Here is a 17591-nt window from a genome sequence, read left to right on the forward strand (position 1 = left end):
CTATGCACATAAAAAAGTTTCTTTTATGCTACTTTTTAAAGCAAATTTCTTCTTTTTTATTTATTTATATTCAATAATAATTTATAAGAAATGAAAATAATAAACATATATCATTGAATTTGATTTGTGTAACGCCTAATTCTAATACCCAATTTATTTAATACAAATTATAAAATTTTATAATTATTTTTCAAAATTATATCATTAACAATATCTATATATTTATTTAATAAAAATAAAAGTAAAGAAAAGAATATTTTGTGAATTTAATACATGACATATCTTTCTAAAATATTTAGAATAACGTATTATTTTACACATTATTCCTCTTCCTTACTCTTTTAATAAAATATATATATATTCATAACGGAAAGAAAATTACAATTAAAATAATATGATTGACAAGTAAGTTATAACAGATCCATCAAATAGCCTCCATATTCCAATTTCCTTCCATGTAGGACAGCAGTAACAATAACAGCAAAATGATCTGGAATCTCAAGTTGATCCATCTATTTTAAAATATATTTAATTTAAAAACAAAGAAAAGAAAGGAGTAAGAACAATATCCAATAAATACAATAATTCGAACGAATAAACATAATTATTGATAAACAAAATTTTAACATATATATATATATATAAATATATATATACAGATTAAATATTAGATTTTCTTGATACAATAAAATTTGAATTATACTTGTAGTGACTAGTCAGGATAAATGAGCATCATTATAACACCAACCAAAAGATATTTCACCTCCATTTCTTACTCATTTAAATCCCCAAGGTTAAACCTCCAGCTACAAATAATTCAAACTTTATCATCTATGGCCATAGAGTATTAATTATCTTTAAAATGAGTAAAAGACATTTTAACAAATTATATTAATCATAAAAAATTACTCAAAATAAATTTAAGAATTTATCATTATTTAAGCTTTAATTAAATAACACAAATTTAAATAAAATATATTAAAAGCACTAATTAATTAAATGACAATGACAATTATTATAAAATAATTAAACAATATAAAATGTGAATATATTAATAATTATTATAGATAAGAATAATCATAGAATAAGTAATAGTAATTAAAGGTTAAACAAATATATGAGGTTAGAAACACCCCACTAAATAATAACGTAAATAAATAAACATAATAATTAAAAGTTAAGTAGTTAGATGAACACCTCACTGAATAAATATAATAATAACATAAATAAACATTGTAATTAAAAGTTAAGTAGTTAAATGAGGTTAAGAACACCTCACTGAATAAATATATAAATATAGTGAAGTTAGAAACACCTCACTGAATAAATATATAAATATAGTGAAGTTAGAAACACCTCACTGAATAAATATATAAATATAGTGAAGTTAGAAACACCTCACTGAATAAATATATAAATATAGTGAAGTTAGAAACACCTCACTGAATAAATATATAAATATAGTGAGGTTAGGGGCACCCCACTAAATAAATATAATCAAATAAATGCATAAATAATTACACATAATAGTATATAAAATTTTAAAAAGATAAGGTTCTCCTCCCCCTTACCTAAATAAACAAGAGCTACAACTTGAGCAGAACTTCCTCTTTTGGATTCCCTCTCTTTCCCTCTTTCTTTCTCTCTCCTTCTCTCTATTTTCTCTTCCTTCTCACTAAATTTTTTTTTTTCCGTAAACTTGTGTTTTCATTCCATGTGAAGCCTATTTATAATGATTGAAAAATACTATTCATAATAATATTATATTAGGATTACTATTTATAAAATAATATTATATTCAAATTAAGAAATTTGGAGGAATTCATTGAATTCCGCAGCCCCCTTCCGTAGCTTTGTAGCAGCCATTTACTATTTATTAAAATAATATTAAATTTACTATTCATTAAAATAATATTATATTTACTATTCATAATATTATAAAATATTATTATTATTATTATTATTATTTTATACATTTTTTTTAACTTTTAATAATCCCATAAATATTTAAAATACATAAAAAATAATTCTTAATACTGCATAAATTTTGGGATATTACAATTCTCCCCTACTAACAGAAATTTCGTCCTCGAAATTTTTATTGCTTAAAATAGATAAGGATAATTTTTTCTAACTTCTTCTTCGAGTTCCCAAGTAGCATCTCCAGTGTCTTTATTCCAAATGACTTTTACCAATGCAATCTGTTTGCCTCTTAACTGCTTGATCCTCCTGTCTACGATCTGTACAGGCATTGTTTCAAATGTAAGGTTATCCTTTAATTGTACTGTATCAGGCATTATTATATGAGAAGGGTCAAAAATATATTTTCTTAACTGAGACACATGGAAGACATTATGGAGATTAGAAAGAAAAGGTGGTAGAGAAATTTGGTAAGCAACAGGACCTATTTTTCTAAGGATTTGATAAGGACCAATAAATCGAGGAGTGAGTTTCTTTGATTTCATTACCCTACCAATACCAGTTGTTGGTGTAACTTTCAAAAATACATGATCACCTTCCTGGAATTCAAGAGGTCGTCTTCTTTTATCAGCATAACTTTTTTGTCTGCTTTGAGTCATTCTCAATTTTTCTTGAATCATTTTGATTTTTTCCGTGGTTTGTTGCACCAATTCAGGACCCAAGATTAAATTCTCTCCTGTCTCAAACCAACACAAAGGAGTTCTACACCTTCTTCCATATAAAGCTTCATAGGGTGCCATACCTATGCTAGAATGGAAACTGTTGTTATAAGTGAATTCAATCAGAGGCAAGTATTTGTCCCAACTACCAGAATTCTCTAGCACACAAGCTCTCAATAAATCTTCTAGGGATTGTATGGTTCTTTCTGATTGTCCATCTGTTTGAGGATGATATGCAGAGCTAAGACGAAGCTTAGTTCCTAATGCTTGATGTAAACTTCCCCAAAATCTAGAAGTGAATCTAGGATCCCTATCAGATATTATGCTAGATGGTACCCCATGCAACCTTACAATCTCTCTTATATACAGTTCAGTCAATTTTTCTAGAGAATACCTAATGTTGATGGGTAAGAAATGAGCAGATTTTGTTAGTCTATCCACAATAACCCATATGGAATCAAACTTATGAATTGTTCGTGGTAAACCAACTACAAAATCCATTGCTATACTGTCCCATTTCCATTCAGGTATATCTAAGGGTTGTAACATTCCTGCTGGCTTTTGGTGTTCTATCTTAGCTTTTTGACAAATCAAACATGTAGCCACATATTGTGCTATTTCCTTTTTCATTTTGAGCCACCAAAACATTCTTTTGAGATCTTGATACATCTTTGTTGCCCCAGGGTGTATGCTCAGCTTGCTCTTATGTGCCTCACCTAAAATTATTTTCTTAATTTCTGAATCATTTGGTACACATATCCTATTATTAAATCTCAAAACTCCTCTTTGATCTAAATCGAACTTTTCACCATCCTTTTGACCTATCAACCTCTTTTTCTTCTGAATGAATTTATCAACTACCTGAGCCTCACCAATTTGTTCATGTAAGTCACTAGTAATTTGAACCGCATGCAATTGTATTTTATCTTGACTTATCGTAGTTGATAAACTCATGTCTCTAAATTTTTCTATCAAATTCATCTCTTGAATCATTAATGAGGAGACATGTAAGGATTTTCTACTCAGTGCATCAGCCACAACATTGGCTTTCCCTGGATGGTAATGTAATTCAAAATCATAATCTTTCAAAAATTCCATCCACCTTCTTTGTCTCATATTCAGTTCCTTTTGATCAAACAAATATTTTAAACTTTTATGATCACTAAAAACATCAAACTTACCACCATACACATAATGTCTCCATATTTTGAGTGCAAAAACAATGGCAGCTAGTTCTAGATCATGGGTTGGGTAATTCCTTTCATGAGCTCTCAATTGTCTAGAAGCATATGCTACTACCCTTCTATCTTGCATAAGAACACACCCTAATCCCATTTTTGAGGCATCACAAAATATGACAAATTGTCCATTAGGATTGGGTAAGGCTAAGACTGGTGCAGTAGTTAATCTTTTCTTAAGCTCCTGAAAACTATTCTCACATTTTTCTGTCCACTCAAAGGGTTGTCCTTTCTTGGTGAGTTGAGTTAAAGGCATAGCTATTTTAGAAAATCCCTCAATGAATCTCCTGTAATATCCTGCCAAACCCAAAAAACTACGGATTTCTGTTACCGTCTTTGGAGGTTCCCATAGTAGAACTGCTTCTACCTTAGATGGATCCACAGACACTCCATCTTTGGAAATCACATGTCCTAAAAACTTAACCTCCTCTAACCAAAATTCACACTTAGAAAGTTTGGCATACAGTTGTTTGTCTTTCAGGATTTGGAGAACAGTTTGAAGGTGTTCTTCATGTTCTTCATGAGTTCGAGAATATATGAGGATATCATCTATAAAGACCACCACAAAATGGTCTAAATACGGACGAAAAATCCTATTCATATAATCCATGAACACTGCAGGTGCATTGGTTACTCCAAAAGGCATTACTTGATATTCATAATGACCATACCTTGTTCTAAATGCAGTTTTCTGTATGTCTTCTGCTTTCACTTTGATTTGATGGTATCTTGATCTTAGATCTATCTTAGAAAATACAGTGGCTCCTCTTAATTGATCCATCAAATCATCTATCCTAGGAAGAGGGTATTTATTCTTTATGGTAAACTTATTTAATTGCCGATAGTCCACACACAGTCTAAAGCTTCCATCTTTCTTTTTGACTAACAAAACAGGAGCCCCCCAAGGTGATACACTAGGGCGTATGAATTGTTTTTCAAGTAACTCCTCTAATTGTTTCTTCAACTCAGCTAATTCAGAAGGTGACATCCTATAAGGTGCCATTGAAATTGGTCCAGTTCCAGGTATTAAATCAATCGAAAATTCAATCTCTCTGTCAGGTGGCAAACCAGGAATATCATTAGGAAAGACTTCAGGAAAATTTTGAACGACAGCTATGTCTTTCAAGTTGACTTCCTCTTTAGTTTCCATAGAGGATAAGATTAAATATCCTTGAACTTTACCCCAAGGAAACTTGTTTATTGGTTTAGATAATGAAATCGATAGGTCCTTAGGATCAGAAAATATTATAGACTTTTCTGCACAATTAAGAAGAACGTGGTTGGAAGATAACCAGTTCATACCTAAAATCACATCTAATTGTGATAAAGGTAAGCAGATCAAATTTACAAGAAATTTTTTATCGCCAATAAAAATAGGACAGTCTGAACAAACCTTATTGGCAATTACAGATTTGTTTGTAGGGGTTGAAACAATCAAATTATTCTCTAAAGAAGAAATTGGTAATTGGAGGTATTGAACACAATTATTGGAGATAAAAGAATGAGTTGCGCCTGAATCATACAGTACATTTAAAGTTTTGCCTTTAATGAAACATTTACCTTGTATTAGATCGTTGTTTTGAGCAGCTTTAGTTCCGGTCATGGTGTAAACTCTTCCAGTTGTAGAAGGTCTTGGTTTGGATCCGGAAGTATTCACGTGCGTCTTTGGTTGTCCACACTCAGAAAATACATGACCAGGCTTTCCACACTTGAAACAAACAGGTCCTTTGAGATGACAATCTTTAGTATAATGACCCTGTCCACACTTAAAACACTTGGCTTGATTATTAATGGACCTACTGGAATTTCCTGCAAATTGAGAGGATTGGGGTTTCCATTGTGGTCGAACATAAGGTTTTCTTTCATTATCCCTTTTCTTACTAAATTGAGGGCCAAAAGATTTTGGTCTATTATCCTTATTATGATCAAAACCTTCCAAAAATCGACACTTGTGTATTAATGTGGGAAAATCAGAGATTTCCAATATCCCTACTGCCTTTCTTAATTCTGATCTAAGTCCATCCTCGAATTTAATACACTTCATCCTCTCATCAGGGTGATAAAAGAAAGTAGAGTATTTTCCCAATTCCTCAAACTTAGAAGCATATTCTCCCACTGTCATATTCCCTTGTTTTAACTGCATAAATTCTATTTCTTTAGCCCTCCTAACATCATTGGGAAAATATTTTTCAAAAAATTTGGTTCTAAATACTTCCCATGTAATGATTATTCCCCCTCCTTCTAATAATCTCCTGGTACTATCCCACCAATATTCTGCTTCTCCTACTAACATAAATACTGCATAATTTACTTTTTGGTTGTCAGGACAGTTCATAGCTCGAAATATTTTTTCTATTTCTTTAATCCATAATTCAGCTTTTTCAGGATTGTATCCTCCATCAAATTGGGAAGGGTTATTGCTTCTGAATTCTACAAGTCCTTGTGACTCTCCTGTTCTTCCTGGTGGTTGATTCCTTAACAAGGCGGCAGCCATGTCCCTAATAGCTTGTACAGCCTCTGTTAGTTCGGTATTCCTTCTTCCTGCCATCTGTAATTTTATAGGTCAGTTTATAATAATAGAAACATGGTTAGCACATTTCCCCAAGTTACACATGGAACGTTGCTCTGATACCATTAAATGTAACGCCTAATTCTAATACCCAATTTATTTAATACAAATTATAAAATTTTATAATTATTTTTCAAAATTATATCATTAACAATATCTATATATTTATTTAATAAAAATAAAAGTAAAGAAAAGAATATTTTGTGAATTTAATACATGACATATCTTTCTAAAATATTTAGAATAACGTATTATTTTACACATTATTCCTCTTCCTTACTCTTTTAATAAAATATATATATATTCATAACGGAAAGAAAATTACAATTAAAATAATATGATTGACAAGTAAGTTATAACAGATCCATCAAATAGCCTCCATATTCCAATTTCCTTCCATGTAGGACAGCAGTAACAATAACAGCAAAATGATCTGGAATCTCAAGTTGATCCATCTATTTTAAAATATATTTAATTTAAAAACAAAGAAAAGAAAGGAGTAAGAATAATATCCAATAAATACAATAATTCGAACGAATAAACATAATTATTTATAAACAAAATTTTAACATATATATATATATATAAATATATATATATACAGATTAAATATTAGATTTTCTTGATACAATAAAATTTGAATTATACTTGTAGTGACTAGTCAGGATAAATGAGCATCATTATAACACCAACCAAAAGATATTTCACCTCCATTTCTTACTCATTTAAATCCCCAAGGTTAAACCTCCAGCTACAAATAATTCAAACTTTATCATCTATGGCCATAGAGTATTAATTATCTTTAAAATGAGTAAAAGACATTTTAACAAATTATATTAATCATAAAAAATTACTCAAAATAAATTTAAGAATTTATCATTATTTAAGCTTTAATTAAATAACACAAATTTAAATAAAATATATTAAAAGCACTAATTAATTAAATGACAATGACAATTATTATAAAATAATTAAACAATATAAAATGTGAATATATTAATAATTATTATAGATAAGAATAATCATAGAATAAGTAATAGTAATTAAAGGTTAAACAAATATATGAGGTTAGAAACACCCCACTAAATAATAACGTAAATAAATAAACATAATAATTAAAAGTTAAGTAGTTAGATGAACACCTCACTGAATAAATATAATAATAACATAAATAAACATTGTAATTAAAAGTTAAGTAGTTAAATGAGGTTAAGAACACCTCACTGAATAAATATATAAATATAGTGAAGTTAGAAACACCTCACTGAATAAATATATAAATAGAGTGAAGTTAGAAACACCTCACTGAATAAATATATAAATATAGTGAAGTTAGAAACACCTCACTGAATAAATATATAAATATAGTGAAGTTAGAAACACCTCACTGAATAAATATATAAATATAGTGAAGTTAGAAACACCTCACTGAATAAATATATAAATATAGTGAAGTTAGAAACACCTCACTGAATAAATATATAAATATATTGAGGTTAGGGGCACCCCACTAAATAAATATAATCAAATAAATGCATAAATAATTACACATAATAGTATATAAAATTTTAAAAAGATAAGGTTCTCCTCCCCCTTACCTAAATAAACAAGAGCTACAACTTGAGCAGAACTTCCTCTTTTGGATTCCCTCTCTTTCCCTCTTTCTTTCTCTCTCCTTCTCTCTATTTTCTCTTCCTTCTCACTAAATTTTTTTTTTCCGTAAACTTGTGTTTTCATTCCATGTGAAGCCTATTTATAATGATTGAAAAATACTATTCATAATAATATTATATTAGGATTACTATTTATAAAATAATATTATATTCAAATTAAGAAATTTGGAGGAATTCATTGAATTCCGCAGCCCCCTTCCGTAGCTTTGTAGCAGCCATTTACTATTTATTAAAATAATATTAAATTTACTATTCATTAAAATAATATTATATTTACTATTCATAATATTATAAAATATTATTATTATTATTTTTTTTTATACATTTTTTTTTTAACTTTTAATAATCCCATAAATATTTAAAATACATAAAAAATAATTCTTAATACTGCATAAATTTTGGGATATTACAATTTGAATGAAGACTAAAAAGAAAAATGTACATAAGGTTTAAGTGATTATATTTAATTATTATCTAGTTTTTAATTCTAATGTATATCGGGATTTGTTTACAAAATTTAATGGGATGGAGTGAGTACATGTATTATAATACCTATCCATTCTATACTTTTATTTATATATAATTATTTAAATAAAAATATCTCATATTATTAATTTAAATTCTAAATTTTACCATTTTATTTATTCAATTAGAGTTATTGTATCATTTTAAGATATTTTTAATTATAATTTCATATAGGTTAATCTTTAATTTTTGTCATGTTTTAGTTTTTTTAGATATTACTAAACCAAAATAATATATTTAAAAAGTATCAGTTACACAATATCACATGAGATGATATATATATATATATATATATATATATATATATATATATATATATGTATATATGTATATGAAGAGAGATCTACTTATTTAAAAAATAAGTTTAGTTAGACTTACTTTATTCAATAATTCATGTTCTACATTAAATTTTAACTATTCAACTATTGAATTAAAATTTCTTAATATAAAAACTGCAAAGTTTAAAAAAATTTTAAAAATTATTTAATACTTTATTTCATTAATTCAAATCAACATATAAAATAATTTTATAATTATTCATCAATTTGAATTAATGAAATGAAATATTAAATACTTTTTAATTTTTTTAAAATTTTGTAAACTTGATTTATGCATTAAAATTTTCTAATTATTATAAAATTATTATTATTATTATTATTATTATTATTATTATTATTAATCTTTACAGAGTATGAATAAGAATTGGTAGAGTTAATATAATAGTGAAAAATTGAAGTAATATATTAAAAATCCTAAGTTTAAATGTCTCGATACAACCATTACATATAAAAAATGAATAATTTAAATAATGAACAAGACTTATTGCTTATATCTACAAGTTTGTTTTATAAATCTTGTATAAGTTACACAAACAAATTTTCAGGTTAGTCAAACTTTTAAACAGGTAAAATTTGACCTTAAAAAGAACCAATAATAAGTAAACAAACAAATTTAGGCTCAGTGGATATCTTGTAGGCCATAATCAGGTCCTCCAAAGTTTTGCATGACGGAACTATTTTCATTCTTCTTGTCAATTAATATGCTAAATAATTAGAACTTTGTGTCTCTAATATTGTTTGATTGATTTATAACTGTTTTTAATGTTGTTTTATTATAAATTATGATTTATTTTTGAATGATTGGATATTATGTCATTAATTTATTGACATTATACATAAATAAAATGCATATAATAAATAAGTGTGTATATGATATATTGGTATTCAACAAATACAAAAAATAGATATTATAGTTCATATTTTTTTAAATGAGGGATTTAATAGTTCGAGTTTTATATCAAATTTTAACGATTTAATCATTAATTAAAATTTTTTAATACATAAATCAAGTTTATAAATTTTTTTAAAAAATTTAAAAATTATTTAATATTTTATTTCATCAATTCAAATTGACGATAATTATAAAATTATTTTATACGCTGATTTGAATTAATAAAATAAAGTATTAAATTAAATTATTTAAAAATTTATAAATTTGATTTATGTATTAAAAAACTTAATATAAACATGAATTATTAAATAAAATAAGTTTAGGTAAATTTACTCATGGAATATACAGATTTTTTTATAACTTAAAAGATAATTGCTTCATTACATGATTTTGGGAAGCTTATGTTTAAGATTATTTTTAATAATTTTTTAACTCACTAGTATTTTTGTTGCAGGTTTAATTTTTCTGCTTTCTTTCAATGTATCTGTCAATATGAACTGAACTTATAAAAACTATACTGAACTTAAAATAGTTCTCATGAACTGAACTAAATTGAATATTAATTCAGACGAACTGAACTGAACTATTTTTTTTTGTGTCATTGAACTAAACTATATTATAAAAACTTGAACTGAACTGCAATTTAAATTGTACTGGATTGTTATGATATTTTGAATTGAACAATTTTGACTCATTAGTTTGTCAAGATACGACACATTTTCCAACTTTACTTTATTTTCCATTTTATTTACATTTTTCAAAGGAAAAAAATGTAAAATTGACTCAAACAAACTCAGTGAATTTTAAGCCTAAAAATAAGTCATCCAACATAGCTCAATTGAGGCTAAACGACCATTTTGGTACAGTTTTAGAAACTATATACCAAAATGGGGCTGTTTTGAAACATTTTACACCTTTGAGGCTCTTTAATTGGGTGTCGCTATGGGCCATAGCGACACCTATGACACGTGACATTTTTGAGTATGCTTCTAAGCCATGAACGCCATATTAAAGGAGGCGCTGTAGCTGGTGGCGACCCTCAGAAGTCGCTATAGGCTACAGCGACTTCACTTGGCTACCCCATTTATATAATAAATTTTTAAAAATAGAAAATTTTATGTGAAGAAAAAGGAATAAAAATAACTTAATGTAATATATAAGAAAAAAAATTAAAAATGAACAAATATTATGTGAATAAAAAATTAAAAATGAAAAAAAAATCAAAATATGAGGCGCTGTGGCTCCAAGCGGCACAAAGGTGCTATGAGTCACAGCGCATTTTTAAATTTTTTTATAATAATTGTTAAATATAAAAATTGATAAATGAATTATAAAAAAATTTCCAGAAAAAGCGGAAAAAAGAACTGAAATAAGAAAAAATAACATTTTTTAAAAAAAAGTAATGTAATGTGGAAAAAAATAATAAAAAGGAAAAAAAAAAAAGGGCGCTATGGCCCAGGGCGCCTTGCAGGCGCTGGGGCTTATAGCGCCTCCTTTAAAAATAAAAAAACCAAAAAATATAATTTATTTAAAATATTTTATAAAAATAAGAATTGATAAATTAATTAAAAAAAATTTCGGATAAAAAAGCGGAAAAAAGAACTGAAATAAGAAAAAATTTAGTTATTTAAAAAAAAAGTAATGTAATGTGAAAAAAAATAATAAAAAGGAAAAAAAAAAAAAAAAGGGGGCGCTATGGCCCAGGGCGCCTTGCAGGCGCCTTGCAGGCGTTGGGGCTTATAGCGCCTCCTTTAAAAATAAAAAAAACCAAAAAATATAATTTATTTAAAATATTTAATAAAAAAAAGAATTGATAAATTAATTAAAAAAAATTTCGGATAAAAAAGCGGAAAAAAGAACTGAAATAAGAAAAAATTTAGTTATTTAAAAAAAAAGTAATGTAATGTGGAAAAAAATAATAAAAACGAAAAAAAAAAAAAATGGGGCGCTATGGCCCAGGGCGCCTTGGAGGCGCTGGGGCTCATAGCGCCTCATTGATTGACCGCAGGTTTGACCACTCAGATAGTGACACGTGGCCATGGGCGCGTTTGAAGCGCTGGGATTCATAGCGCCTCATTGATTCACCGCAGGCTTGCCCAATCAGAGGCTGACACGTGGCACTGCGGTTAAAAAATTCATTTTTTACACTTATAAAAATACTGATGGTCCCCCCCTCCCTCACTTTCACTTGCGTTTTCTGCTGGTTCTCCGGGTAAGTTTGTTTGGTTTTTTTTTTACTTTAGCTTTTAAAAATTTGTTTTATTAAATTTGTTATATTTATATTACGTTTTGGTTAATAATAATTTATATATTTGAATTAGGTAATTATTTATTTGGATTGCTGGATTGCTGGTGCTCGTAAGTTTCTGCATTTGAGGTAATTTTTTTTTTTAGTTTATTTTTTTTAAATATTTAAAAGTCGCTATAGGATATTTATAGTTGATATTAATTAAAATAATTAATATATTTTAATTTTAAATTGATAAAATGATTTCTGTGTAATTTTTATTTATTTAAAACATAATTATAATTAAATTATAAAATGATATAATTAATTGCTGTGTAATTTATATTTATTTCAAAAATAAGTATATTTAACTTTTAAATTGATTTAATTTATTTGTGTGTAATTTATATTTATTTAAAACATAATTATATTTAAATCTTAAATTGATTTAATTCATTTCTGTGTAATTTATATTTATTAAATAATTAAATATATATAAATTTAAAATTGATTTAATTTAATTCTGTGTTATTTATGTTAATTAAAAAAATATTTTGTTTATATTTGAAATTGCTTTAATTTATTTCTGTTTAATTTAATATTTTTTCGTAAATTAATATATTTAAAATATAAATTGGTATAATTTATTTCTGTGTAATTTATATTTATTAAAAAGAAAGATAAATAAATCATTTTAAAATGATTTAATTTATTTCTGTGTGATTTAATTTATTTTAATTCATTCCCTAAATATGTAAATATACCTTATTTAATATATAAATTATTTATTTGGATTCTGTGTTATTTATTTGGATTATGATTATAATTACTGATTTAAATTATTTAATTGTTTTGTTTATTTATTTATAGTGAAAAGAATTAATTAATTTTTTGGATATTAAATTAATTTATTTGACATTTGTTATAACTGTTAATTTTTATTATTTTTTTCAGATTATTGTTGGTTTATTTGGATTTGTTGCTGTATTTCTTCATCTCAGGTATTTATTATTTTTAGTTTAAATATTTGTTTTTCTCTTAAAATTAAGTAGTTGGTATAAGCTTTATCAAATTATTTATTGAATTTATTTATTATTGTGATTTATTTGAAAATTATATATGATGTTAGTGTGTCATTATTTATTATTTTGGTATATTAATGTTAATGAAATTTAAAAAATAAATTATATGTTTTAAAATAATTAATTTTATTACATTTTGTTATAGATGGCATCATCATCATCTTCTACGGGTATGCGTGTGACATGTGGACCAGTCGACGATGATTTATTATCGTTGCAAAATATGCATGTGTCACAGCATGTTTGGAACAGAGATGAAGACAGGAGACTAGCAGCACGACGTGCTGCTCCGTCGCGCAGTGGAATTGCAGGAGTTCCACCACAAATAATTCCGTTGCTAGATCAAGCTGGTTTCGGATGGATAGCGCGTCTAAATTATATTAAAGTTAGTCCTGGTTTGCTAACCGCTTTGGTAGAGCGATGGAGACCAGAGACACATACATTTCACATGCCATTCGGAGAGTGCACAATTACTCTTCAAGACGTTGGCATGCTTGTTGGTCTTCCGGTTGACGGTGAACCGATAGTATCTCGAGGTGATCCAAATATATTGGAATTAGGTAATTATAAGTTGACTTTAAATTATTCGTAAATTTATAGTATATTGTTAATATTAATAATAGTTAATTTTTTGGTTTGATTTTATGCAGCTGAGGAGCTGTTAGGGGTTGTTCCACCACAGTCTGAAATAAAAGGACATCGCGTTAGGCTATCTTGGTTGGCAGCAATCTTTGGGGACATTGCTGATGACATAGATGATGTACATGTCTTGGCTCGTTATGCTAGAGCCTGGATATTACGTTATCTAGGAGGAGTGCTTGTTCCGGATAGATCTTCAGCGTATGTGTCCTTACGATGGTTGTTGTTTTTGCGCGATTTTGACATTATTAGGGGTTTTGCATGGGGTGCAGCTGTGCTTGGATATTTGTATCGGAATTTATGCACCTCAACCGATTACAAAACCCCAAGCTGTGGTGGATTTACTCTTTTATTACAGTTATGGGCATGGGAACGATTCCCAACCATTATGTCTTCACCATTTCCACCTATTCCTCCAGCCAGTCCAATTAGTTTCAGGTACGAGCAAATTTGGAACTTTGTATTTTGACAATTAATCAGTTATTAAAACATTATTTAATTATTTACAACATGTTTTTTCAGGTGGTCAAACATAGGGACCAAAATAAGTATGAGCGATGATATAAAATATTATCGCAAATACTTTGATCGTACTACTAGGAAATCGTAAGTAATTAACATTTTGTTATTTTTAAAAAAACTTTATAAATATTTATTGTATTTTAATTTTCTAATTAAAAACTTTATTTTACAGATAATTTGGCAGCCATATCTCCCTGCTGAACAGATGCCTGCTGACTGCACACAGGGGATGCAGATTTGGGGTTCTGTAATTCCCTTACTTTGTATGTGTATTTGTGAATGGCATCAGCCGGACAGGGTGATGAGGCAATTTGGTTGCCAACAACCAATTCCACATCCTCCAATGACTCCTGCAAATGTGCATGCATTGACCTTACGCGGCAAGGTAGACGATGACTGGGCTACAATATTAAGTCCAGCATTACAACATTGGGGTCATCGATATGAATATCACTTCACACCTACTCCTCCACAGGTCGGACTATTAGGTCCAAATTCAGAATATATGAGATGGTACCGGAGGAAAGGGAAGCCGCACATTGATCCAGATGAAGTTAAAGAGTCAGTTTTGGTATGTGTCGTTTAGTAATTATATTTGAATACAATATTTTGTCTAAATATAAAGTTCTTATGACATTTGTTGTATATGTAGGGAGATGTAGTTGAATGTCTGGCATACTTGACTTCTCCTACTGGCAGAGATGACTTTTCGTTGGAGGCAGTCACAGAGCAAACTAATCAATTTTTATCGATATCTGATGACTATCTCGCCCGTGTCGTTGAGCCAGCTGAGGAAGCACCCCCTCCTTCAGAGTCATATGAGATGGGGACATTCAATGTTCCTCCATCCTCTAGGGAGGCAGCAGGATTAGGACGACGAAGAACGCCAATTGAGCCTGTCGACCAGATATACCCTGCCGTGCCAGACAGACCGGAAGGGATTTATTATGTTCCTTCACATGATTTCACTTATCCTTCCGTCTCCCAGAACACATATTGGTACCATCCACCGCGCCCACCAGGTTTTGAGACATCGGTTCCGATGACGACGACAGATATTTGTCAATCACTTGGAGGGATTAAATCTTCATTTCCGATTGGTTCCCAAAGACCAGAATAGGCTCTTAAAACATAATCAGTTGTATAAACTGGATCTATAAACTGGTAGTAATCAATGCTAACGACACCACATGCAGCTATAACATGAGAACAAGGATAGTGAAATGCTGTAAACTTTCCGCATTGACAGTATCGTTCGTTTAGATTAACTACCCATTTCTTTCCCCCTGTTTGTCTTACTGGATCAAATGCCTCTTCAACCTCAAATTTTGAAGCTTGAATGTCATATCTACAAACTTGGTGGGAACAAGCTTCTTCTTGATTTTTTTGCAAAGCCTCAACCAATTTAGAAACGAAAACTTTCCCTGATGAAACTTCAGATAAAGCACGACTACCACGAGTACTGAAATACTCAGCGCACCTCGTATAAGTCGATCGCACTAATGCAGTGATAGGCAGATTTCTACAGTCCTTTAAAACTTTATTAACACATTCAGACAAATTTGTTGTCATGTGACCGTATCTCCGACCATCTGCATCGTATGCCATGCTCCATTTTTCTTTTGATACTCCTCCTATCCACCTTTGAACATCAGGGCTAGATTGACAAAACTTTTCCAGATTACGATCAAAAATGTGTTTATGGTGTATACCCTGCATACAAATTATGAATGATGCACAATTAGAATAATGAAATTTGGGGCGCTATGGGCCACAGCTCCACTCAGGCGCTGTGGCCCATAGCGCCAGTTAAGGAAATTATATATATTATTTTATAAATACAAAAATTGTTTACAAATTTATCAAAAATCAACAGATAAAAGGGAAAAAATTAATTCATATAATATAAAATGTAAATTTTAAAAAATAAGTAATATAATGTAAAAAAATAATTCAAAAACAAAAAATAAAAATAAAAATTTGGGGCGCTGTGGGCCACAGCTCCACTCAGGCGCTGTGGCCCATAGCGCCAGTTAAGGAAATTATATATATTATTTTATAAATAAAAAAATTGTTTACAAATTTATAAAAAATTAACAGATAAAAGGGAATAAAATAATTCAAATAATAAATAATGTAAATTTGAAAAAAGAAGTAAATAATGTAAAAAAATTATTTAAAAACGAATAAAAAAAAAAATTTGGGGTGCTATGGCCCATAGCTCCTTTAGGGCGCTATGGGCCACAGCGTCAGTTTAAAAAAATACATATTATTTATTTAAAATTACTTTTTTATAAAAATTTGTTTTCTTTTTATAATTATATAATAATAACTTTCAGTTTATTATATTTATTCTACATTATTATTAATTTCGTATTTTTTTTTTTTTGCTTAGTGTCGCTATGGGCTATATAATTTTTTTTAGCCCATCAGGTGTGGTGCTTCAACCTATAGCGACAGTGGTCCAGCCCGGTCCAGCCCACCAAGCCACAAAAAAAAAAAAGCCACGTGTCATGGGTGTCGCTATAGCTCATAGCGACACCCATGAAAACTACCCCAAAGGTGTAAAATGTTTCAAAACAACCCCATTTTGGTATTTTGTTTGTAAAACTACACCAAATTAGTCGTTTAGCCCTCAATTGATCTGTTAAGTTCGACAAAATTGATAAATTTTTTTCGGATCACTTTTTTTCCCCAAAATTATGGTCATTAAACTATCGAACTAATCCATTAAGACAGAACATGTTAGACACATTTAATTTTTATCATTTTATAAAAATAGTTCAATTTTTATAATTTAGTTTAATTTTTATAATTTAGTACAGTTCAGTTTAATTTTTTTTATAAATAGTTCAATTTTTTATAGTACAATTTAATTCAATTCACCACAAGTTCAGGTCAATTTTTTTGCTTACCTACTGTCATGTTTAAAAAGCTTAACTTTTATAATTTTAATGTAAATATTCATTTAGTGCGTATAAAATATATATTATTTTAATCTTCGTGGTCCCTACAATTTTTTCTTCCTATTTTGATAGCTGTAATTTATTTTTTTTTTTCCAATAAATTTTACGGACAAACCTGGCAAAAGGGACTAGAATTTTTCTTACGGGAAACAAATGAAAAACAAAATAAAAAATGGCGACACTCCTGCTTCATAGGAACAATAGCCTTTATTATTTTACAAATGTCTCAATAACAAACGATCATAAAAAAATCGAGACTACAACAAATTTTCATCTACCTA

The 17591-nt window shown here is 28.5% G+C and overlaps 2 protein-coding genes across 2 annotated transcripts; one reads left to right on the top strand and one right to left on the bottom strand.

Annotated features, from left to right (window-relative positions):
• Window positions 1-2172: 2172 nt before the first annotated feature.
• Window positions 2173-8411, bottom strand: LOC145957497 (uncharacterized). The gene is made up of 3 exons (XM_083073763.1): window positions 8045-8411; window positions 5438-6425; window positions 2173-2240 (listed from the first exon to the last, which is right to left on the bottom strand). The coding sequence occupies exons 2-3, from the start codon at window positions 6423-6425 to the stop codon at window positions 2173-2175; spliced, it is 1056 nt and encodes a 351-aa protein (XP_082929889.1). The 5' UTR covers window positions 8045-8411.
• A 4917-nt stretch (window positions 8412-13328) lies between these two features.
• On the top strand, window positions 13329-15464 carry LOC145957498 (serine/threonine-protein phosphatase 7 long form homolog). Its single transcript, XM_083073764.1, has 5 exons — window positions 13329-13743; window positions 13834-14282; window positions 14517-14591; window positions 14634-14915; window positions 14997-15464. The coding sequence occupies exons 1-5, from the start codon at window positions 13329-13331 to the stop codon at window positions 15462-15464; spliced, it is 1689 nt and encodes a 562-aa protein (XP_082929890.1).
• Window positions 15465-17591: the final 2127 nt, after the last annotated feature.

This window comes from Cajanus cajan, chromosome 4, assembly GCF_000230855.2.
Source record: "Cajanus cajan strain Asha chromosome 4, NIPB_CcT2T_4, whole genome shotgun sequence".
Lineage (NCBI taxonomy): Eukaryota > Viridiplantae > Streptophyta > Magnoliopsida > Fabales > Fabaceae > Cajanus > Cajanus cajan.